The sequence below is a fragment of the Gavia stellata genome, chromosome 4 (assembly GCF_030936135.1).
Source record: "Gavia stellata isolate bGavSte3 chromosome 4, bGavSte3.hap2, whole genome shotgun sequence".
Classification (NCBI taxonomy): Eukaryota; Metazoa; Chordata; class Aves; order Gaviiformes; family Gaviidae; genus Gavia; species Gavia stellata.
Window position 1 is genome coordinate 56,909,698 of NC_082597.1, and position 23,529 is coordinate 56,933,226.

The 23,529-nt window shown below is 47.0% G+C and overlaps 1 protein-coding gene across 1 annotated transcript in view; it reads left to right on the forward strand.

Moving 5' to 3' along the window:
- Positions 1-19,723, forward strand: part of MRTFA (myocardin related transcription factor A) — a 46,274-nt gene extending 26,551 nt beyond the window's left edge. The window contains exons 3-14 of the mRNA XM_009821078.2: positions 7,054-7,109; positions 8,712-8,787; positions 9,468-9,629; positions 11,076-11,251; positions 11,699-11,854; positions 12,363-12,616; positions 12,964-13,135; positions 13,413-14,528; positions 15,699-15,884; positions 18,037-18,210; positions 18,619-18,679; positions 19,130-19,723. Coding sequence (XP_009819380.2) covers positions 7,054-7,109; positions 8,712-8,787; positions 9,468-9,629; positions 11,076-11,251; positions 11,699-11,854; positions 12,363-12,616; positions 12,964-13,135; positions 13,413-14,528; positions 15,699-15,884; positions 18,037-18,210; positions 18,619-18,679; positions 19,130-19,629 — 3,089 coding nt within the window. The 3' untranslated portion in view covers positions 19,630-19,723. The remainder of the gene's footprint in view (positions 1-7,053; positions 7,110-8,711; positions 8,788-9,467; positions 9,630-11,075; positions 11,252-11,698; positions 11,855-12,362; positions 12,617-12,963; positions 13,136-13,412; positions 14,529-15,698; positions 15,885-18,036; positions 18,211-18,618; positions 18,680-19,129) is intronic.
- The last annotated feature ends 3,806 nt before the right edge of the window (positions 19,724-23,529 follow it).

The window sequence follows — 23,529 nt, forward strand, 5'->3', positions numbered from 1 at the left end:
ACAGTTGTGGCTTCTTTTCTTATCCTTAACTTGATACTCAGATCTTAGCCTTAATGCAAGGGCTCTTACCAATGCTAGGGGTATGAAATCAGCAAGAATTCTCAGGTATGATCAGGTCTGCATACCGGATGTGAAACTCCCTGGAGCTGCGTAAGGAGAAAAGCGTGCCGATGGAGATCTCTTTTCTATCACCTGTGTATTCCCCACCCCCTTTTCATTATTTCTACAGCATACTGCTCTTTGATACTGCCCCACTAGGAAGATGACAGCTTCTTCTGTGCCTGTGACCCAGTTTTTGAATACTTTTTTCTTCCATGCTATGAGAAATGCATTTTGGAAGTGGGGTGAAGATGAAGGGGGGGAGAAAGTGCCAACTGCCTTCATCTGTGGTTCAAGTTTTGTGTCTCTTACCAAATGCTACACAACAAATGCTACGGGGTGGGAGCCCCACCCTGAACCGACAGAGGAAGTCATCGAGCTTATTTGCAGCACTTTATCTCATCTTTTTACGAAAGCATAGTAAACAAGAGAGAGAAACTAGAACTTGGTTGAGAGCAGGGGTGAATAGCTGCAGCAGAAGGCCTTCTGCTGTTTTGAATTAAGTCAAAATGTCTGAGGTTGGTTTTGGACATGACACGAGCTTCTCTTTGTCTTAGCAAAGGAAGATTTTACCTTTCCCTCAGGAACTGATCTAACTGAAGAGCAGAATACTTGACTCAGTATTTTTAATTTACCTGTAGCCTTTCTACAAACATTGCATGTTGTCTGACCTCCTGATTTGCAGTTCAAATATCACCTTGTCTGTGATGAGCTAGATACTATGGCCAAGGAAAACTCACATGCCGTCTTTCCTCTGTCAGCCTACATGTCTGTTAGCCTCCAATAGTGATCTTACCAGTTGCAGAAGGTTTTGTAGCATCTCCTCCCCCCCTAGACCCTTGAGCTATGAGGACTTGTGAAGACCCTTTTGCTTTTCTTTCTTGTCTTTATTTGGTTCCTTGCAAACCTTGGTGTCTGCTGTCGGCTGCATAAGCAAATGCAGGGTGTACAGATATTTTGACCTCTTTTTCTCAGCAGTTGGGTCAGTCCCCTTCCCCTGCTATGTTTCATTCTTAGAGTGACTGAATTTGGTTCTGATTCCACTTATTTCTTACACTAGTTAGCAGGAACTTGAAGATCTGCATATGACTATCTTTGAAAGATTTGCAAGGCTAAAATTTGCTTTTGTACACTGCAGGATAAACCCTGAACAGAAATGTTTGAACCATTTTGCCCAGCTTTTGGTCTCTATTGTTATATTGGAGATTTGGGTTTGATTCCTGGGCCTTGATTCGGTCTGTTTATAGCAGCACCAGTTTGATACTTTGCAGCAATATCTCCCTTCATTCACACATTGCCATCTTCAAAATGTGGCTTGGACTGAGGGAACGCTGAACTCATGCATTGCAGTTTTGGGCCCTGTTTCATAGGAATTAATACATTGCTTTGAAGCGAAGATTAGCGACTTCCATCTCTGTGGTTTGTATGGAAAGGTGTGCATCGTGGTAGATGGTCCTGTGTGCTGCCTCTTAACTCTGGGGGTCAGATGGAAGGACAGTAGTTGCAATGTATAGCTGCAAACATTTTTGAAGCAGGGTGGAGGCACAAAACAGTTGCATCAGTAATCTCCAGGGAGATTTCTCGTGGTAGCTAAGGGTGTGACCACAAAGATACTAATGCTTCAGGAATTCTGGTGATGAAGCATCAAAATGCTCCGCAACAAGTAGCAGAGAGACTAAAAAACTAGGCTGTATGTGGTAGGAATTTCATGAGATCCTTGCTAGCCAGCCCATCTGTGGTAGGAAAATCACATCCTGCTGTCAGTCATCTAAAGGTGAGGGGTAAAGCTCATCCTCCTAAAGTAGATGTTGCAAATTTCCAGATGGTTGTCTGAGTGGGACACAAGTATGTACAACTTAGTGAAGGGCACCTGCTGGACTGTGCTGCCCCTGTTGGTGATGCTATTGTCCCTTCTATTCTTCCACTAAACCATTTTTAGTGCTTGTTTGGCCATTTGTAACATCAGGCTGTTTTCCTAAGGTGGATGGGGCAGTCTGCAGACATATGGGGGCTTTGGTTCAGCAGCGTAGGGGGCTCCTCCTGCAGCATTGGCTTTAAACCCAGCCTCTTGTTTCTGACTTTGCCTGGCAGGGCGGTTTTTGCTCAGTTTTGCTGACACTATTATTTGTGGAGCCATGCTGTAAACCAGCATACCAGTCCAGATTAAAATAACTCTTTCAAAACAACTGTGATCTGATTCCACAGACAGTTTTGTCAGCATAACTGAGGGCTAACGTGCTTTGTCCCAGGCCTAGGTACAAGAACGAGGGCAGAAAGTGTAACTGCAGTTTATTGAGAATGAAAATGCCATGCACGTACCGTGTAGAAACAATCAGAAAGGCAGGCAAAGGGTATACCTAACTGAACTTGGGCATTGCAGAAGTTACTTCTGCATTCTCAAATATCCCAGTAGCAGAGAATTATCAAGGAATTTTTTTCTGCATACAGTGGAAAACAAAAACTCTCAACAGCTAATACTACTATTGTAGTTTGGCAAGTATTTTTTTTTTCTCTGGCAGCACTCTATTCTCATCAGGGGCTCACCCAAAGTTTTGATAGCAAAGCTAGTGAAGCTTGCAATGTGGTTAGACAGATCAAGGATTTGAACCGAGTTAACTCGTACCTCTTTTGGGTGAGGAGCAAGTGCCCATGGGGGAGGTGCTGGAGTTACTTTATGGTGACAGTTCCCTAGAACAGCTCCCTGTGCGACAGGAGTACATTCGGACCATCAATAGCAAGACAGAAATGAGTGGGACATGGGGGAGGGGGAAGAAGGGGTCATTACTTAAGCTGGACCTACCACCAGACTAAACATTTGTTGAACTGTCTCCCCAGGAAGTCAGGATGTTAAATGTCGTTTTGCAGTTCTTGGGTTTAGTAAGGTGCTTGACACAGGCTTACCTCGTGTGTTTGTAAGCAAGCTGGGACAACTCGAAGCTGCATGTGCAACTGGTGACAGAACAGTATTGGAATAAAGGCTTGGTATCAGACTGGGAGGATGTGTTGAGCAGGGCTTTTGAGTGGGGAGGGAGAAGGTCCATGTGTGATACTATTTGGTATTTTCAGTAATTTCACGTAAACAAGGGAATAGTGTGCATATTTATAAGCTTTCAGGTTAGTAGGCTGGGATTGGGATTGGGACTCACAGTATTTGGAGAAGCTGAGAAATATGGGACAAAACCAAAGAAAAATGCAGAGTTTCTACATTTTGGTACGTCTAGTTAGTGGCATGAATTGAGGATGGAGAATGGCTGGCTAGATAGCAGTTCTGCAGAATACGATTGGAGACCTTTCATGGTTTGTGAGCCAAGCACAAGTGAACATGTTATGCATTTTATGTACACAAAAAAGGCAAACCTGCTGGGACATGTGACTGAGAAGTTTTATTTAATAATCATTTAGCTCTATAAAAGCTGATAAAGCCTAGGCTGGAATATGTACCCAATTTTGGACACTACTTCAAGAAAAATGCAGATCAAATGGAAGGAGTCCAAAAGAGAGTAAACAAGGAAAGGTCCGAGAAATGTTACCTATAAGGGAAGGTTGAAACAACTGGCTTTGGTCACTTTATGGAACAGAAGACTGTAGGAAAACCAAAGTTTTCAAATATATAGGGATAGTTGCAAAGAGGAAGATAATAAATTGTTCTCTGTAATGATTGCAGGTAAGGCAAGGAATAATGAGTATAAATTGTAGGAAGGGAAACGTAAGTTAGACATTTAGAAAGTTTTTTAAATAGTAAGGACATCTATGCACTGGGATAATTCCTCTGCAATAATATTGCATTTTTTCATGAGAGGTCTTCAAGAACAGGTTAGACAAACTACTGTAAGGAATAGTTTAGTACATTTTATCCAGCCTGAGCAGTCAGAAAGGATTAGGTGATCAGATTTTCTTCATCCTTATTTTCTGTGGTTATATCCGCTGCTTCAGATTCCAAGGGCTGTGGACATGAATCCTGTCAGTGATAGAAGTGCTGGCCCATGCCTACCTGGTTACCACTGCTTCTGCTCCGCCAGCTAAGTTGCTCATTTGCGTACACCGTCAGAATGAGCTAGAATGAGCCAGAATAGCCGATATGGCTGAGAAGAGTAGAACTTTGTCAATATGAGTAATTTTGAGTGGAGCAGATAAAGCAGCACTTGGGTGAGCAAGTCAGCAGGGTACGGAGAGCAGGAGTAGTTTTGCAGGGATCAGTGCTAAGTGGCCGGGAAGGGTGGGAACTGGAAGAGGGGCATGTCTGCATTGTGGGTCTCTGTAGAGCATACCCAGAGCCTTAACTGCTTCAGATTTCTTCATAGGATTTTTCTTTTTTTCCATTTGCTATAGTAAAGGTAACAGAGGTGCTCCACAGCTCTGGGCTCTGTAGTAATTTCAAAGCCAGGAGAATATGCAAGGCTTAGTTAAGTTCAAATGGAGTATGATTTTACAATAGACACCCCCTTCTGACATGTCAGCCCTATCCTAGATTGCTGAGGGAAGCAGTGAAGGATTGGTGCACTCTTGACATTTTAAGAGGTTGAGTATGAAGTCCTCTGTCATGTTGCCAGCCCAGAGAGCTACAACCCAGTGCTTGTTTCCAGAGGACTAGTCATGAGAGACTGAAATTGTTCTTTACAAGATTCTTCCCGTAGCAGTTTTGCATTACTTACTATTTAATGTGTATGTGATTTCGCGGAGGGTTTTTCTTTTTTTTTCATTTGAGGATTCTTTTCTTCTTGCTTTTTTCTTCTGTATGCAAGAGTTTTCTTGGACTACCTGTGAAATCAGCTGAACTCCTGCAGTTGACTTTCCTGACCATTTGCTGTGGTCAAGGAAATGTCACTTAAAGTTCATATACTGCCTCTTTCTGATGGCAGAGGTAGGCAGGAAGGGGAGAGTAAAGAATTACTGCCATGCCTGCACGTTCTGGTGGCAGACAGCTTTTGAAGACTCACAATGAAGACTGTTTCGCTTCTCTCCAGGGTAGATTTTTATACCAATTTATGTATTTCATGGTATCTTTGCCCAAGTGTACCTGAACTTTTATTGCACTTTCCTGTGATATGCATACAGTGAAAGAAATGCATGTTTAAGTTCAAGCACGTGCATATTCACAAGCAGTTCATGTGGCTTGAAAAGAATATTTCCCAATATTATTTGTTGCTTGCTCTTCATTGACATGTGATAGTCAGACTGCCCAGGAATTAATGTCTCAGGTAGCTGGTAAAGTTTTTTGCATTATTTTTGCAGTTATTGCAAAACCCTATCTCTACCCTTACTTTGGTTTATCCCAGAGTGCAATCAGAGCACTCCCATTTCAAAGCTTGCATAACCTTCTCTGGTGGTTTCTCCCCATAACCAGATAGTACAAAACTATCTTTAATCTGAATGGCAACTATTTGCCCCATCATTGTAGGGGTCTGTATACTCACTCACTATAGCTAGTTTTCAATTAGTGTTAATTTATTCTACAAATTATTCTTCATTCACTTCTATAGTGTGAATCCCATCTAAGATGCCCTGGTGTGTTCAGAATTCCTGGCATATGGACTAAATTCTACTTTTTACTCCATTGATGTAAACCTAGAGGGACTCTGTCTATATTTCACAGAACGTGTTGCTCTCTTAACGCTTTGTTTTTGGCTGCTCCATTTTATTCTGTAGGAAAGAGTTTAGAAGTCTACACATGCATTAGAAGTAATTTCTTACATTACATTTATGCAAGGGCTTTAATTTTTTAATAGCCTTTTGAGATTTCATTATGAAGTTACATTTGAGAAATATTTAATCATTGGTCTTAAGTGAAAAATAATACAAGTATACTTTGTTTCATAGGACATAGATGCAATGCTTTGGAGTTATTAACTGTACAAGTTTAGATATCTGTCTTCAAAAGACTTGCAACTTATCATTAAAGCTGAAGTTTTTTAACTTTGCTGTTTAGCTTGATGGTAATTTAGAAGCTTCACCGGACAGTTTTAAATATGAGTATTTCAGAAATATGAAAAGAAATTATTATGTTCCCTTCAGCTAGTTCTGAATACAAGCCACAATGTGATTATTTCAAAAAACCACGAGGAGCTAGTGACACTTACCGTTGCTGAGTTAGAAGCAATGTCACTCTTTTTCTCTGGTTTTACTGTGGGACATGAGCTTTGTGTGCTCCAGAGAAGCCAGGCAGAGTGAGAGATTCCTCCAGGGTTAATATGGTCCTGGACAGCAGAAGATCAGTTTCTCAAAACATGATCCATTTTGGCTCTGGTTTTATACTGGGGCCAAGGGGGCGAGGAGGTCTGTTATATGGAAAGCTCCTGTTAATTCCTCAAGTCTTGGTTTTCTGTCAACAGACAGATGTACTTTCCTGTTCAAATGTTCCTGTTTTGACAATAGTTTCTCTTACATGGAGCAATATATATGTCCTGTGGACCTGCAGAATTTGTAACCAGCCCTTGCATGTACACAAAAAACAGGTGCAGGTTAAGGAAAGACTTGCAGCCCCTCCTTTGACATTAAAAGGTAGTAAAGAGGATTTACAGTTCATTAGGATCCTCCCCCATCCTTCCAACCATTTCATGTATCTCTTCAGTGATTCAGTGCCATTCCCTTACTTAAAGGTCCTGGATATTTTATTCCATGTTGAAGCTTGTAAAAGGCATTTGTTGGGGGGCTGTTTTTGACTTGTGTTCTTGAACCCAACTTTGTGAACAGTGGTTAGTTCAAATAGAAGTGTAGCCCATCTTACTTTCTTCAGTAGCCCACAAAAAGACGAGGTCAACTCCAGTAGCTCCTGTGCTGTCAAATGGAGTATGTCAAATTGCATCACTTTATACCAGCTGGAGATCTGGTCCAGTGTGTTGAAAGGTGCAGGAGGCAGTTGCTGCAGTGTATTTGTTAACTTAGTTGGCCTGAAGGGACGTGCAGTGAGAGAACTTCCATCACTAATTAATTTTCTAAATGTTTTTCTCTCAACAGCTCTGAAAAGTCCAGCTGCATTTCATGAACAAAGAAGGAGTTTGGAGAGGGCCAGGGTAAGATGCAATATGCTCTTTAATGTTTTGGGGAAGTCAGGAGTAGTATGTCTTATGTTTTGGGCATCCTGTAGCTGTTAATGAGATGCAGAAGGAAATCATTCATCTTCTGGATGTAATACAGCGCTATGCAGTCAGAGATGTATTGGATGGGGTGTTTTTTAGCTTGTATGTGGTGGTGGTTAACCCTCAGTGAACTAGTTGTGCCTAAAACCCATTGAATATGGTGCCTGGATTTCCCCTGGAGTCTTCTTTCTGGAAGTCACTGATATTCTTCTTCCCCACTGTCTGTATATTTTACATTTTTATTTTTATGGTGTCTGGTTTGCCCTTAAATGCTCCTGTCATGTGGAGCTCAGTTTTCACCTTTGAGGAAAGTGTATGGTTTCTCTGGTACCTGCAGGTGCACTTGTTTATCTAGGACATTAGAAATTGAAAATTTAGTAGAGAGGATCCCCCCAAAACCTTCTAACACTGAAATCACACAGACTTCTGGCTCTATAGAAAGAGGAAGCCAGGCGTCACACGTCATGTGACCTTTGCTAACTGGGGGGGTTTCTTGATGATTTCTGTTCCTCAAAAGGCCTCTGGGGATAGTTTTTTTTTCTGATTAGCCTACAGGGGAATAAAACCTGTTATGACTGCTGGGCTAAGTTTTGTTTTAAAAGTTAAAGCAATGTAAGTAAAAATACAACAGCTGTGATTGAAACCTGTAAGGGAGTGTTAGCACTTTAAACTCTGTGGAAGGATTGGAACAGTGGACTTTGCATTAAGACCAGTGTCCCAAAGGCTTTTGCTTCTTGCTCCTCTTTTTTCCTATAACCTTCCTATTAAGTTAATATTGTGGTGTGGGCAATTGAGGAAGGATGGTGCAGTTTTCTGATTGACTTTGATGTTTATTTTCTCTGAAAGCCCATTCTGATGTCCAGTACTTACCAGTCTGTTACCCACTGCTCCCAGATTCCCATCTGGCTGTGTAAAGGGTAGCGTGCTCAGCCTGGGCAGGGTCATCTCTGTACATTGCTCTGTAGTGCATTCTCCAAAGACAGAGCTAAAAACAGTTCTGGAAATTAAATGGGTCTTGTCATAGTATTTAGATTCTGCCTGCCAAGGGAGTGCATGGGGTCTTTAGCTTAACAAATAACATATCTTTAAACAAATAAAAGAGTATGCCCAAATCACAAGTCAGCCCCAAATGCCAGCAGTATATGAAAGTGTTTGCTGTGAACAATGGAACCATTGCATCTATCTTTAATGTAAAAAAAAAAAATGTCTTGAATTTCACCCTGACACAAGTTAGTGGTGTTACATAAAACGGGAAAAGAGAGCTTCAGCTATTGAGGAAGTCCTTTCCAGTTTCTGTTCTGTGGGTTAGCAGTGCACTCTTATACTTAGGTGATGTACAGTAGAAGGTCATCTTTAGAATAAGCTCATTCTCTGGGTGCTCTGGGACAGAAGATATGCCCCTTCTCTGTTCTGTGTCTATTTAGACCTCAGTAACAACTAAAGATGGTTGTTTCTCTTGTTTGTGCTGTCCAAGATTACCTCACTCCTGTGTTTGATCAACTGAAATTGGTTCTTGCTTGTCTACTTTTGCTGCAGACAGAGGACTATCTGAAACGGAAAATTCGGTCCCGGCCAGAGAGATCAGAGCTGGTTAGGATGCACATTCTGGAAGGTATGGCACATGCTAAGCAGGAAAACATCAACAATAAACTTTATCGTAATTTCTTATTTAACAGCTTTCTATTTTGCCTCTGACCCCCAAGTCTTTCTTTCAGCTGGGAGTGAGCAGATGATCATGCCTGTTGCATGATTTCTTGGGAGGGATTCAACTCTGCTTGCATGGAGATTCTCAGAAGAATCTGTTACGTGAACTCAAAATTGTGCAGTTTTGTGTAGCTGAGCAACAATGAAATGGAATGACCGTGGATTGCTCTTCTACTAAGGAAAGACACTGTAAAATATCCAAGAGGGAGCAGGGCAGATTTGATCTAATTAGTAAGCACTTCAGTTTCAGAGAGGGAGTACTATGCTGCTGCTGAGTACCACATCTTTGGACACAACTGAAAGGAAAAAAGATGAACAAGAATTGGGTGACATCAGTTTGAGAACAGTGAATTTATCCTATTATAGAGTCACAAGGGCTAGTGTAGTTATCTTTATAGCTTAAACGTACATAGTATCTATAATATCTTTTATAGTGCATAGTTATCGATTGTTATCTGCAACTATTTTTCTGTACAGTTATCTACTGTTATCTACAGTTACCTTTCTGAATAGAAGTAAAATACTGCTGAAGTGCGTAGGTTGACCGTTGCTGGATTCACGCCATTTTATTTACTTTCCCCTGAACAGAGACCTCAGCTGAACCCTCCTTGCAGGCTAAGCAGCTGAAGCTAAAGAGAGCCAGACTAGCAGATGACCTCAATGAGAAGATAGCGCAGAGGCCAGGTCCCATGGAGCTGGTGGAGAAGAACATTTTGCCTGTGGAATCAAGCCTGAAAGAAGCCATTATAGGTAAGGAGGAGGATCTGTGTTGAGGGCATTTCCCATAGGTGGCTGTGATTTCCTATCAATTCACCTGCCTATCTAAAGGAGTGGAATCCCATGGTTAGTCTTGTTTTCCTGTCTCAGAGTCACAACCTTTCAGCCACAAGGATTCTGAAAAGCAGAACTCTGTCTGGCCCAGGTAGTGCTACAGAGACATTAAATTATAGGGAGTATGGACATCCCAGAATAATGCGAAAGCAATTGCATACCCAAAAGACTTGAAAGACTGTTAAAGATTGCATTCCCTAGATTCTCTCCTTAAAAATCCCTCTCTCAGTGTAACGTGTCAGCAACCTTGGTCAGGGAGAACCCACTGACTTACTTGGTTCAGGGCAAGGAGACAGAATATAAACAGGTGTGATGAAACAAAAGCTGTCTGTGAACTTAACAACTTCAGAGGATTCAACCCCTTTAAAAATAAACCAGAACAGATGTAAGTCATGCCAGTGCCATTCCAAGGGCTGAAAGGAATGCTGAGGAATAGCCTTCCCACTGCCTCAGCAGTGCTCTTTCCCGTCTCCCCACACTGAGCAGTCTGTGGGCGTCTGTGGATATTCATCCCCTCAAACATGCACAGCTACTTTAAAGACAAATGGGGCGCAACTGTGAGCAAGATGGAATACTTTTAATGAAAAAGAAAAAGGACAGTGTTGTGGGAGAGCCTACCTTCACTATTGCACAAGAAGTGGTTGAGGAAGAGAAAAAGTGAACTTGTGAACTGGAGCATTAGAGATGTGGCTTCCTTCTGACTTTGACATCTCTCTGGATTTCTGTTGCTTTTATGTTAGGTGCAAATTATAGTATTTTCCTGCTTACTGGGATTAATTTGAGATCGTGTAATCTGAAAAACATTAGTGCATTACAAATGTACACTCAAGTGAATTTATCTACTGGACATGTATATGGACAGAAATGTAATAGCAGTCAGGGCCACCACTTAATCCATAGCCCTTGTTGCCTGTAAGACTAGAGGACAATTTGGGATTCTGTCTTGAAGAAGGGTTCTACCTTCCACCACACAGGATGAACACCAAAGAAACCATGACTCAACCTTACACTGTCTAACCTTCTTCTTCTTTGGTGCCAGATGATAATCAAAAAAGCCATGACACAGATCTGGGTTTGGGCAGAGTTAAGTAGCTCTTGGTGTACTTCCTGATCTTGTCTGGCTAAGAAGCAAGGGAAATGGTTCACCCCAGTCTGCATCATTTTATTCTACTGATAGCAGAGATGAATGTAAATACTTTAAACTGATCCAGTTTGGGCTCTGTTCTCTCATTTTTAGTTGGTGCTTTAAGCATAACTCAGACACAACTCTCTACATGCCTTCATTATCTTTGTGAAACATCTAGTGTCAAGTGAAATAATTTCTTATTCCACTTTAAAGACCACAGTTTATGTTTGTGTTTTTAGTTGGACAGGTGAACTACCCAAAGGTTGCAGACAATTCCTCCTTTGATGAGGACAGCAGTGATGCCCTCTCGCCAGAACAGCCAGCCAGCCATGAGTCCCAGGGGTCTGTCCCATCACCGATGGACTCCCGGAGTTGTGAGCCTCTCCCTAGCACCACTGGCACGTCACTAGCTCAGGTGAGAACGTGGTGACCTCCTGCAGTGCCCTGGAGCTTCCCAGCTACTGCTGATTTGTGGCAGAAGATCCTAAAAAGTGAGACCAAGGGATCTTTAAAAGGTATAGTCTGTGAGATTTCACAAGGGGTCTTAGCTCTGTGTGGTGTTGGTGAAGTCCTTTCATTATTCAGAAGCCCCCGTAGTGGTGCCATGTGGGGAAGGGGGCAATCATTACTTCGTGATAGAGCCTGTGTGCGACTGATTCTGGCAGGCAAAGCCGGGAGATACAGGTGTGGGATTTTGGTTCCTTTTCTGCCCTAAGAAGTTGTGCTGCTCCTCAGGGACAACTGAAGCAGTGGGTTAAAGGAGTCTAATTAATGACTTGAAACCTGTGCTGCTTCCCTGCACTCTCTTAAACTGTCTCCCTCCTCGTATGTGTATTCATTATGCCTTTTTCTGTCCCTGCAGGGTACATCCCAATTGCAGATTAGCACAGACTCCAGTGAAACACTTTTCCTACCTGAACAGCCACCCCCACCTCTGCCACCTCCACCTCTTCTGCCTCCTAGTCTTACCAATGGAGCGGCTCTTACTGCTGCCAAGCCCCCACCAGCACTCATTAAGGTACTACTTTGGCTGATTTCTTCATTGTTGTAGTCTGAAGGAAGATAAGATGGTTAATCTCAAGAAGGTTTGGAGTTGGAAGTATTGTGTTAACAGATGCAAAGGAAGGAAAGCTTATTTCTCAGTAGTGTCTTCCTCTGACACTAGCTGTAATGTATTTAATAGGTTTTTCTGTTCCATGATGTATTCACCTTCTGTAAAATGGATCCCAAATGCAAAACGTTTTGAAACAATCAGCATTATCCATAATTAGAGTCAGTGAGTCTGCACTGGATAAGCAAGTGATCTGGTGTGCTGGGGAAGGTGACCTGCATTTTATGGTGCAGTGTAAGGTACTGCGGATGCTCTGACTATACTGTTGCCTGAGTTAGAGAAGCATGGAAAGACCCTGAGGTCAAATCTGGAGAATTTTTAAATTAAAATCCCAGTGTGTGTTCTGGTTTACATGGGTTGTTATGTTATTTCAGTATTTCCATTCTTATTTGCTTCCTCCTTTTCTTCTAAATAGCAAAGCCAGCCCAAGTCTGCTAGTGAGAAGTCTCAGCGCAGTAAAAAAGCCAAGGAGTTGAAGCCGAAAGTCAAGAAGCTTAAATATCATCAGTATATTCCCCCGGACCAAAAGCAGGACAAGGGAGCTCCTCCCATGGATTCATCCTATGCCAAAATACTGCAGCAGCAGCAGCTCTTCCTCCAGCTTCAGATCCTCAACCAGCAGCAGCAGCAGCACTACAACTATCAGACCATCCTGCCAGCCCCACCAAAGTATGGGTCCTAAATGGCATCTCTCTCTTAGGAAGCACTTGCTTTCCCAGTACTGTTATCATTGTGTTCTGGGTGTGAAGTGTGGCAACTGGGTGTAACGCACTCAATCTCGTTAGGTTACAGCGGGCCTCAAAAAGGGCTGGTGTCAGGTGAATCAGACAAAAGCAGCTGAAGAGAGTCGGTTGGCAGAGTAAGGGGCATGGATATAGTCAAAGGCATTGGTGTGCTTTAATGTCTAGGGTGGCCCTAGTGACCCAGATGTTTCTGAACATATGATTGTTGACACTGAGGACCTCTGGTGCCTTTCCACCTTGGTTTTGATGCCTGTGTTTTTTCTTTCCCTGCAGGCCTCCAGGAGAGCAGCAGAGTGGTGCCAGTGCCCCTGCTGTACGCAATCTCTCTGCCACAGTCAGCAGCGCATCTTCAGTATCCTCTGGTTCCAGTGGGCTGATGCGACAAAACAGTAATGCTGCAGTGGGCAAGCCTGGCCCTCTCCCTGCCAACCTAGATGAGATGAAGGTAAATGTCCTGTGAAGCTGCACAGACCCTTTTTTGCCATTGTCAGAGGGCAGTACTGAACGATGTGGCTGCCCCAGAGCAGGGCTAAGGTGGACTGACAGGCGTTAGTGATAGCAGCTGGTATTGCTACCATACAGCGTGTACCTGAGGTGCAGGTTTGTTGGCTTGCAGGAGGGTCAGTTTAGTCCTTTGCCCCATGGCTCTGGTAGCTGTTAATAGTTGTTCTGGATAGAGTGTATGTTCTCTTAATGTTGCCCTCTTTTTTTCCCCTTATCAGGTAGCAGAGCTGAAGCAAGAGCTAAAGTTGAGGGCCTTGCCTGTCTCGGGCACAAAGACGGACCTGATTGAGCGTCTCAGAGCTTACCAAGAGCAGAATGGTGCAGCCGGCCAAACAACCCCCAATCCCAAGCCCAGCACAGCAGCCATCCTCCCAAAAGCTGCTGAAGTGGTGGTGGCCTTCCCAGCTGCCAGGCTGAGCACAGGGCCAGCCCTGGTCACCACTGGCATTGCACCAGCAGAAGTAGTTGTGGCCACAGTCACCGGTGGTGGCGTGATGAAGTTTGGCAGCACAGGCTCGACTCCTCCTGTTTCTCCAACTCCTTCTGAGCGCTCACAAATGAGCACAGGGGACGAGAACTCGGCCACTGGAGACACCTTTGGAGAGATGGTGACTTCACCCCTGACCCAGCTCACCTTGCAGGCATCTCCAGTGCAGTTCCTGGTGAAGGAAGAAAGCTCCAAGACCGCCTCTTGCAGTGTAAATGCGGCACCCAGGTCAGAGCGGTGTAGCACTGGTAACAGCAGAGATGCAGAAGTTAGGGACAAAGACCAGATGCTGCAGGAGAAGGACAAGCAGATTGAGGAACTCACCCGAATGCTCAAGCAGAAGCAGCAGCTGGTTGAGATGCTTAGACTACAGCTAGAGCAGGAGAAGCGCTCTCAGCAGTCACTGTCGGCCCCAGCAGCTGTGGGAGAAGGAACAGCCCTTGCCTCCAACCCCGTAGCATTTGGCACCCAGGTCAAAAGTGAAAATGGTTTCCTGAGTTGCCAGTCTGCAAAGCAATCCAGTGGCCAAACAGACCAATTCAGCCCTGCACCAACCGCTAGCCAAATGGACACTTTGAATCCAAGCCCAGTGCCAAAGAAAGCTGTGATGGTGAAGCAGGAGGTGCCAGCTGCGGAAGCAGAGCTGCCATGCCAGTCCCACAGCCCTCGGCTTTTCCTTGGCCAGCAAGGGAGTGCCCTGAGTGACCTCATCAAAGGCACCCCTCCCCCCACCCTCATCACCGACTCCACAGGGACCCACATCGTCCTCACTGTGACCAAGCAGAGCGCCGAGAGGCAGGGCCTCTCGCCCCACGGGAAGGCAGGGAGTAGCTGCCCGGCCTTGCAGGTAGGCAAGGGTTAGATCGCATCCCTGCTGCAGGCAGTTGAGTTCCTCTCTCCCTTTTCCCAAACCTATGGTTCCAGTTGCCACAGGATGACTTAACGCAGTGGAAATTCAATGCAGTAAATAATAAAATGGCTGAACTGCTTGCTACGATGGCTGGTAGTTCATGGCTTTGTAAAACAGAGCAGTGTAAGCAGATCTTCAGCAAAAAGACTGGAATTTGACAGTGATGACTGTGTACAGCAATGCATGATTGACTATGTGCATCACAGGCTGTTCAGCATTCTTCCAAACACATGGTTCTGCGTTTTGTCAGGCAGGATCTCAGGGTTGGAGGACGAGGGTTTGCTACCACATTTCACTACTTTTTGAAAGAACTATGCCTGTGGTATTAAAAGAAGCAGGGTGTGTTTCACCTTTTGTCCTTTATTAGAGACATTGTAGTCAGAGTGATAGATAGGTCGCCTTGTCTACCGAGAGCTGAAACCAGACACTGGGAGCAGACTTTTTGCTTTTTGACTGCTCTTTGTTTTAATGCGTGTCAGTATTTCAATGTTAACAGTCTTTCATCAGAGATGATCTACTATTCCCCTGTTGGTATGAGCTCAGTACTTAACAGATGTGTTCTGAGTGTTTCTTCCAGGACAGGATAAATACGCTCAGATTTTGTGGTGTAAGTCAAATCCCAGCATCTTCGGTGGCATCAGAGAAGATTTTCATTGTATGCTGCCACATTTCTTGCATGTACTGCAGAGCAAGTGGCAGTGTCTGCCATCAGGCACAGGCACTGAGCAGGCTGCATTTGCTGTGTAGCAGGTGAGATGCCAGTCAGCCCTAAGTATCAGTGTCTGGTGTCACCCTTGATACCTCAGGGTATCTAACCCGAACTTCAGCCGCTGCTCCAGAAGGGCACAGGTCCTTTGTCACGTCTGCCAGCCCTTGAGGGATCTCATGGATAGCCCAGGGATTTAGACTGGTATTACCTCCTCTTTTAGGACTCTGAATCCCACCCCAATCTGATTTCTCTGCTTGGTGAAACAGAACGATTGACTGAATTTCCTAAAGAATAAAGAGTGGGGGAAAAAAAAACTTTATAAATCCTTTCAGAAACACAAGCCTTGCTCCATGTTGTGTCTGGGGAATAACGTCTCATGGATACCCTTTTCTTTCCAGAGAGTACAATCATTGCCCACTAAAACTTCCAGTGAACTGCCGTGTCAGCTACCTGCAAGTACCCCTCAGCAGCCCACACAGCAGCAGAAGCAGCAGCAGCAGCCCCTGCAGCAGCAGCAGCCCCTGCAGCAGCAGCAGCCCCTGAAGCAGCAGCAGCCCAGAGGACTAAACCAATCTGTCAGAAAGGTAGCTTGCTGCCTGCTCACTTTTCTTCCTTGTTTTTCTTTGCCTGCTGCCAGGGTTTGTAGCAGCAGTGGGAACGGGACACACATGCACAATCCTGGTCAGACACCATCATCACAGCAAGTGAGCTCTCACAGCAGCTTCTGCCATAGCTTGCAGCTGCATGGAGTGTTTGGTTTTCAGCTTGAATGTGGCAGCAGAATGGGTGCCTGGCATAGCCTCTCCATTCCCCTGCCTTCTGCTGAACTAGCTGTGATGGAAAGCCCATCAGGCATGAGGTTTCAGATGCACTAAGTGTCCATGAGGTCTTCCCCTACGGGCACACTTGGAAGTGATGTGGAGGTTTTACAGCAAAGACCTCTGGTCTAAACCCTGACAATTTACTATCATCTTCTGCCCTTTGGTCCCACCTCTGGGCAGAATACCAGCTGGTGTTTTAAACAAGCATTGTCTGTCAATTAAAAACGATGAGAGGCCAGAGTGGGCAGCCTTGGTTCACAGTGGTGTCCCTGATTTTTGAAGGAGTGCTGCTGAACTGTACTGCATGGAGAGAGGGTGGTGTGGGCAGTATGTCTGCTTCTGACGGTGGTGTGTGAGCTCTGAGAGGGGCAAAAGGATGTGACCTTTTACTGTCTAGTACTGATGAACATGCTGTGATTTCCATTCCTGTGCCTTGAGCATACCTGTTAATCATCTCTTCATGAAGTGCAATGCTGGTTCAGGAAAGAGAGCACCTCTGGCTTTACCCATTCTCCAGGTCATGGCTGTAAAGAGGCTCTGCTGTGCATCTCCTCCCTTTCTAGCCCACTTAGTGCTCTCTCTAACGTGTAATTAAGATAAGATACAGAAAGATGATGAAGATTTTTTAGAGCTTGGAGGATCACTTCTGAGTCAGATCCTGGAAAAGGTATGAAGACAGGAGTAATTTCTAGTGTAGTCAGAGTGGGATATCCACATTGCAAAGGGTCAGTGCCTTGGTTTGCTTTGAGACCTTTGAGGAAATGCAGAAGGTAAACGCAGGCACCTTTTCCCGCAGACTCCCATAGCTCATGTGCTGTGGAGGCATCTGTAGTGACTCTCCTAATCCTTTTGTCCCCCTGTAGGGTCAGAACCCACGTCTGCAGGTGGTCATGGGGCAGCTGCCCCACACCATATTGTCTTTCTCATCACCTCCAAACCTGCAGCCCTTCTTCCCCAAAAGTTTCCACAAATGGTCCCTGAAAATCGGTGCTCCTGGCAAAGCTGGCCCACCCAGTGTGTCAAAAAAAGTACCCTCCCAGCACATCCCAGTGGCCTGTGCCACAACACCAGTTTTCAGCCCCTCTCAGGAAGAGAGCAGCTCTGTCAGCCGGGCCCTGGGGTTGTTCCTCTACCTGCAGGTCACAGAACAGACGGAACAGCTTTCCAGGGAAAACAGGATGGGGAAGAGCATCAACACGTACAAGTGTTGGAACTGGCATTCAGCTACTGCCCAGGAATCACTGCTCCAGGGGAGCAAGCTTCAGTGTGGATCATGCATAACTGCTGTAGAAGCAAAGACCTGATCCACGTATTAACTTTTCTTATGGGCAGTTGTGTGCTGATTCATTTGGTAAAGCTGAGTCACGAGCACCACTTCCTGCAACACTTGGGGTTTCCTTTGGAGGTCCCTGATGCTGCTGTGTGCTCTGGTGCTCTCTGCCCACCATCAGTCTGTGAAACTTGCTGCTAGTGAAGCTTGATTGCGTCCCCAAAGCAGGCACTGCAGAGGGAGACGGGTAAAAATTAGGTCCTGGATATATTGTGCAGAGTAGGCTGAACACAACAAGGGAAGTGCCCTCTCTCTCTCCAAAGTGCTAGAGGAATCCCCCACTTGGACAGATGAGGCTCTCCCCATCCAGGAACAGCCTGGTAGCGGTTTGTGGCGTGGTTGCTTTAGCGTTAAAAAATCAGCAAAAGATTTCCAGCTGTGAGTTGGAGGGGAAATCTGTCTTCCTCCCCTGCAGCCAGGGCATAGTGCACAGAGTACACGGAAGAAGCAGGCTGCTGGGAGCAGAGCAGTGCAGACCTCTGTGCAGTGCTCACCAAGAGAGGAGGTGATGGTGTCTCAAAGCAGCTGTGAGACAGTTGATGTGGACTTTCCCCTCATCACCCCTTCTGCCTTCATTCTAAACAGCCCTCATCGCAGCCCAGCTCTCCTGCTGCCCCTTCCCCATCCCAGATGGACCTGGAGCAGCAACAGCACACGCCGCTTTTTGGAACTCCTCCACCTCCTCTCCCTGTTCCCTCGGTCCCAATGAAAGAACCACCAGTCTATGAAGAGGCCATGAAGCAACAGCCAAAGGCCCAGGTGAGAGCAGTTCTTCTCCCTGGTTTCCTTGGAGAGCAGGTGAAAAGTTGCCATTGTGGATCTGCTTAGATTCCTGATCTGGGCCAGTAATAGAGAATGGAGACACAACTGCACCTTCCTAGCTGAATTCCTTCTGGAGAGTTTGGGGCAGACCCTAAACCACAGGTAGCGATTCCAAACCACTCACTGCCTGGTGAGTGTTAGTACAGAAGTTGCTGACTATACCTTCCCATCCAGTAACAGCCTGGGGTTACAGAGGATTCTGATGCCATGCCTTCATGTGCCCATTCTTGCTAGATAACAGCCCCATCCCCTGGGGGAGGGAGGAGAGCCAGCAGCCATGGGTGTTGCTGGAGGTGGAAGCTCCCCTGGTAAATAGGAAGCTAATCCTGCGCTTGCTTTTCTCAGGAGAACGGCTGTTCCAGCCAGCAGATGGACGACCTGTTTGATATTCTCATCGAAAGTGGAGGTAAGGAGACAAAGCCAGCATTTCCCATAGTCTTTGGGTTTGAGCCTGGGGATTATAGAGCACTGAGGGGAGAGTCTGTCATGGCCCAGGTCTTGGCTCCTGCCTCCGGGCCAGTGCCTTTAGCACTGGCAGTAGTCATTAAGGCACTAAGGGAGATGTCAGTCAGGCATTAGTATGATACCAAGCTTCTTGGTGGCTCTGCTGTATCAGATCTAGGCACATCTCTTCTGCAATACTGGACAGACCTCGAATTCCCTGGAGGTGGGCTGAAAACTCCCCATAGCAAGCCAAGTGCAGGCGCAGGATGAGTTTCCCTATCCCAGTTGGTCAGTGATGGCTTAGTCTGGTGGGGGTTGGGGTGTCCCTGTTGCCCTGGTGGGTGGGAGGGATCCTTCTGGTGTTAGGCCAAACTTTTCCTCACCCTGGCCTTCCCATTTGTTCCCTGGACAGAGATTTCTGCTGACTTCAAGGATCAGTCGTCCCCAGCTGGGAAAGAACCACCCGTGGCCCCAGCCTGCTCCTCACCGCCCAGCAGCCACCAATCCTCAGAGCTGGCAGTGCCAGTGTCCTTGGGGCAGCCGGTGCCCATAGGCCGGCTCGAGGACTTCCTGGAGAGCAGCACTGGCCTCCCGCTGCTGACGGCAGGCCATGATGGGCCAGAGCCCCTATCCCTGATTGATGACCTCCACAGTGAGATGCTGAGCAGCTCGGCCATCTTGGACCACCCGCCTTCACCTATGGACACCTCGGAATTGCACTTTGCTCACGAGCCGTCTGGGGGCATAGCCCTGGATCTGGCTGAGGCTAACTTGGACAGCATGGACTGGCTGGAGCTGCCGGGAGGGCCCGTCATGAGCCTGGCTCCCCTTAGCACTGCAGCTCCCAGCCTCTTTTCCACAGACTTCCTTGATGGACATGATCTGCAGCTGCACTGGGATTCTTGCTTGTAACGCTGTGAGCAGAGACTGAAGGGAATGGGAGTGGGAGGGCACAGGCATGCAGGGGGAAGAGGCCAGTCAACCCAAAAAACAAAAAAAAAAAGAAAAAAAGAAACAAGTTGCTAGTATTTGTACTCCTCCCCTAACAGTGTCCTTCCTGTACGAAGCGGGCAGTGGCTGCAAAGGCAGACCCAGTGCTCGAGTCACTGCTGCCTGGGCAGCAGGCCAGGCCAAGGCAGGGAGAACTGTTGGGGGGGGCAGGGAAGAAGAGGCTGCAGGAGCTCTGGGGCGGGTGGCCTCCTGCCCCCTCAGTGCAGCCTGACCCAGCTTGGGTGAGAACAGAACAGGCAGGAGCAGTGGTGGCAGCGCCTGGGGTGCAGTGCTGCCAGGCACAAGTTCCCTTACAGTGGAATATAGCATGAGGGGGCCTGAGCTGTTTCCAGAAGCAGCACCCCGCACGTTGCTGGACTGGCAAATAAAGGGGGTTGTGCTGCCCCAGCACCGTGGTTTTAACAGTTGTGGAAGGGGATTCTACCTCCAGAGCAGGAAGCAAAGGCAGGAGTGCTGGCTGGGGGGCCCGGAACCGCTGCCCTTTGCATCACCTGCCATCTGTCAGGGGAGGGTCTGGTCTGCCACAGGGCTGTGAGGAGCTGGGCAGAACAGGCACCTTTTCTAAGTGTAGCCAAAGGGAACAACACTTCCTCACCAACCTGGTGATGTCTAAGCTGGTTTCCCAGATAGTGCTGAGCTTGGCAGAGGCCTGCCTGCTTGCTTCACTGGCTTTGGGCTGCAAAACAGATTTTTAAGGTGCTAAAATCCAGGTCCTTATATTTTAAATCCGCCCTTCGCTGCCCCAGACCTGGAGACCTGGCTGTGCCTGGAGGCTAGCCTGCAGGCAGGCAGGCATGCCGCTCCCCCCCCAAGCTGGCAATGAGCAACATATCATTAGGGGCCATGTGCAATCTGTCTCCTGCCTTCAGCTGCGCTGTTGCCTCCCTGTAGCAGGTGCCCCAGGGGAAAGAAGCAGCTGGGGCTGTCAGACCCAACAGGCAAGGAAGGGGAAGCAGCACTGCAAACCAGGCGTTGCATGGCACAACACAGGTCCTAGCTCAGTAGTGCAACTTTTGGGTGGGGGTGAAGTGGGAGCGTGAAAGCAAGTAACAGGCAGCTGACCTCTGCTCTTCCTTCCCTCCAGGCCCATGGGGTTAAAGGCAAAAAGCGCTAACGGCTGTTTTCCTGTGAGCTGCTGCCCTGTGTCCAGCCAGCTGCTGCCATGTGGGGCCGCAGCCTGGTGCCTCAGGGTAGCTGCTGACTGACAAGCAGGCAGACGAGTACCCCAACCCCCAGAGCCATGACAATGTTGTTATTCCTTGTGCAGGGTTTTGCATTGGAAACCCAGGCCTGTGGCTCTCTCTTGTGCTGTTATTCCTGTCACTTTTAAATTCCTGTGTTTGTTAGTAGTAACTCACTGCCATATTTACCTGGTGAGACATAGCCTAGCTGTGCCCCACGCAGCCACCTTGCTGCACAGCTATCCCTGCTTTGGCCCCGGGTTGGAGCTGGGCTGCTTGGGCTGAGGGAGGTGGAGGAGGCAGTTCACAAGGGCAGGGCTGAGGCAGCAGCTTTTGAAATCATACAGACCAAGATGCTGACCCTGCTCAGACAATGGAAGGATAAACTGCCATCCTTTTCAATATCTATCTCCTTGAGGATGCTGTCCCCGCCTTCCTCCGTGCTGGGCTGCAGTGCTGCCTGCTGGGGAGGGGTAGGTGTGGGTGGGCACATGCTGCTCCCCTGCCCCTTTGGTACCTGGCGCTCTTCTCAGGCAGAGTCCTTGCTGCAGGGGTGCAGGTATCTCTGCTCGATGGCGGGGGAGGTGAATGCCAACCCTGCACACTATGCTATTAGCCACTAAACTGGCAGCCAGGTGGGGTCATGCCTGTTTTGCAGCTGGGAGAAACTCCTGCTTTCCTGAGCCCTATTTGCTTGTTAACTGCATGGGGAGCCACTTCCTTAATCATTTGCAGGGGGAGCCTGCTGGCAGCTTCCTTCGTTTCTGCCCCCTTCTCTCCCCCCCCCCCAAGTTGTAAGCAAGGCAGAGCCTCTTACCTGCCTCCCTCAGTGTCCGGGTTGGAGTGAGAGGATACCCCTTGCCCCGCCTGCTTTCTGTTGCCCAAGCTACAGTGTCATGTCTAAAATCAGAGTAACTAACTAAGACTGGTGGTACCCCCCTTCTCCCCTAAGCCCTCCCTCACTTCTCTCCTGGTGCAGCTCTGGTGCTCACTGGGAGCAGTGAGTGCATTAGCAATTGCCTTACAGAGCTCCCCCCAGGGCAGCTGCCCAGCCATGGGACCAGGTGGGCACAGGAGGCAAGTGGTTTCTCAGGAGGAAAGTATGTGGGGGTGGGAGGATCTTGCAAATGCTAAGGGGAAAAAGTGAGGCTGCCCGTTTGTCAAATTCAAGCAAAATCAGCTTCTTACAGCCCGCAGTGAGCAGTAGCCCCCCACAAAAAACAGCTGTGATTTCTTTTGTACACACAATTACAAAGCTGCAACCAGTAAATAATGAAATTATCAAAGTGCAGTGAGCTCCTAGAAGGTGGGAGCACTGCACCTGCAGTCCTGGCCTGACATGGTTCCTCACACTGGGCCAGGCACCCCACTCTTCACTGGCAGAGATGCCAGTGCCTGTTACTGATTTAGCCCTTCCCGAGGGTTGCTGGTGAAAGGCTGAGCTCACAGCTGCTCCCTTTCACCTTTACCCATCCCCCATAATTTGTGAAACTTTGTAGGAATTTAATTACACTAACTTGGCCCAACATTGAAAGTGGCTGATGGATTGAGAGACCTCAAGGAGCCCAGACAATACAGAACCCTGAGCCTCACCTCCTGAGGAAGCCAGCTCACCTGCCAGAGCCCCTCTGCACAAGGGGCTTCTGCCAGGAGAGCGAGCTATAACCCTGTGCCTGGGGGCAGGGGGAAGATGGTGCCTCATCCCAGGAAATAACTAGAAAGTCTTTTCCCCAAGCAGTGCCCAGAGCAGGCTAGCCCAGTTCTCTGCTTTCTTACTATTATTTGTTTGAATAATAGTTCTATAGTTCTTTGTCAGAAGAGGTCATACATTTTTGCGTGCATTGGGAAAAACAAAGTCTGATGTTCTGCCTCTACCTTGAATGTAATCCTGAATCTTTCTGCTGTAACCACTACTTGTTTGTAATGTGTATTTGACTAGCACGCACTCTCCCTTCCACTATGCAGCAAACAGCGAGGGGTGATCAGCACCGTCTGAGATGGATGGTGGTGGGGCATCGGATCCAGAGCGAGTATTCAACTGGAAAAGGATAAAAGTGACAAGTTAAACGGGGGAGAGAATGGATCTTTAAATTGAATTATTTTTTCAGTTACAAATATTTGAAAAAAATCCATTTTATTAAAAAAATTCCAAACAGCCACATGCTCAAAAACTTCTCTGCTATGCTGGGGGGAGGGCTTGGGGCTGCTCTGCCTTTTCCAGCTAAGGGTGGGTGATCCCTCTTGGTCTTTCTCAAACCTGGAAAAAAAAAAAAAAAAGGCAGCTTGAGTGGTTGTGCCTCATCCCTTCTCAGCTGCAGGGAGATTCCCTCTGTGTATAGAAATTACCTACCCTGCAACCAGAAGTTGGTCTAACGGTAGGAGAAGCACAGGCAGCTTTTACAGCCTCCCACAGCCCAGTAGGCTGGTCTGGACCCCAGCTGTTAGGGTGGTGAGGTGATACTGCAGCCTTCCTCAGCCAGATGCCAAACTGGAATTACTTTGACTGAAAACACTAATTTTCACATCAGTGAATACGCTGCAACTTCCACCCTCCCATGAGCTTGGGCTTCTGAACATGGTTCTCCCAGGGCCTGTGCCCTGTTACTGTCCCACGTTGCAG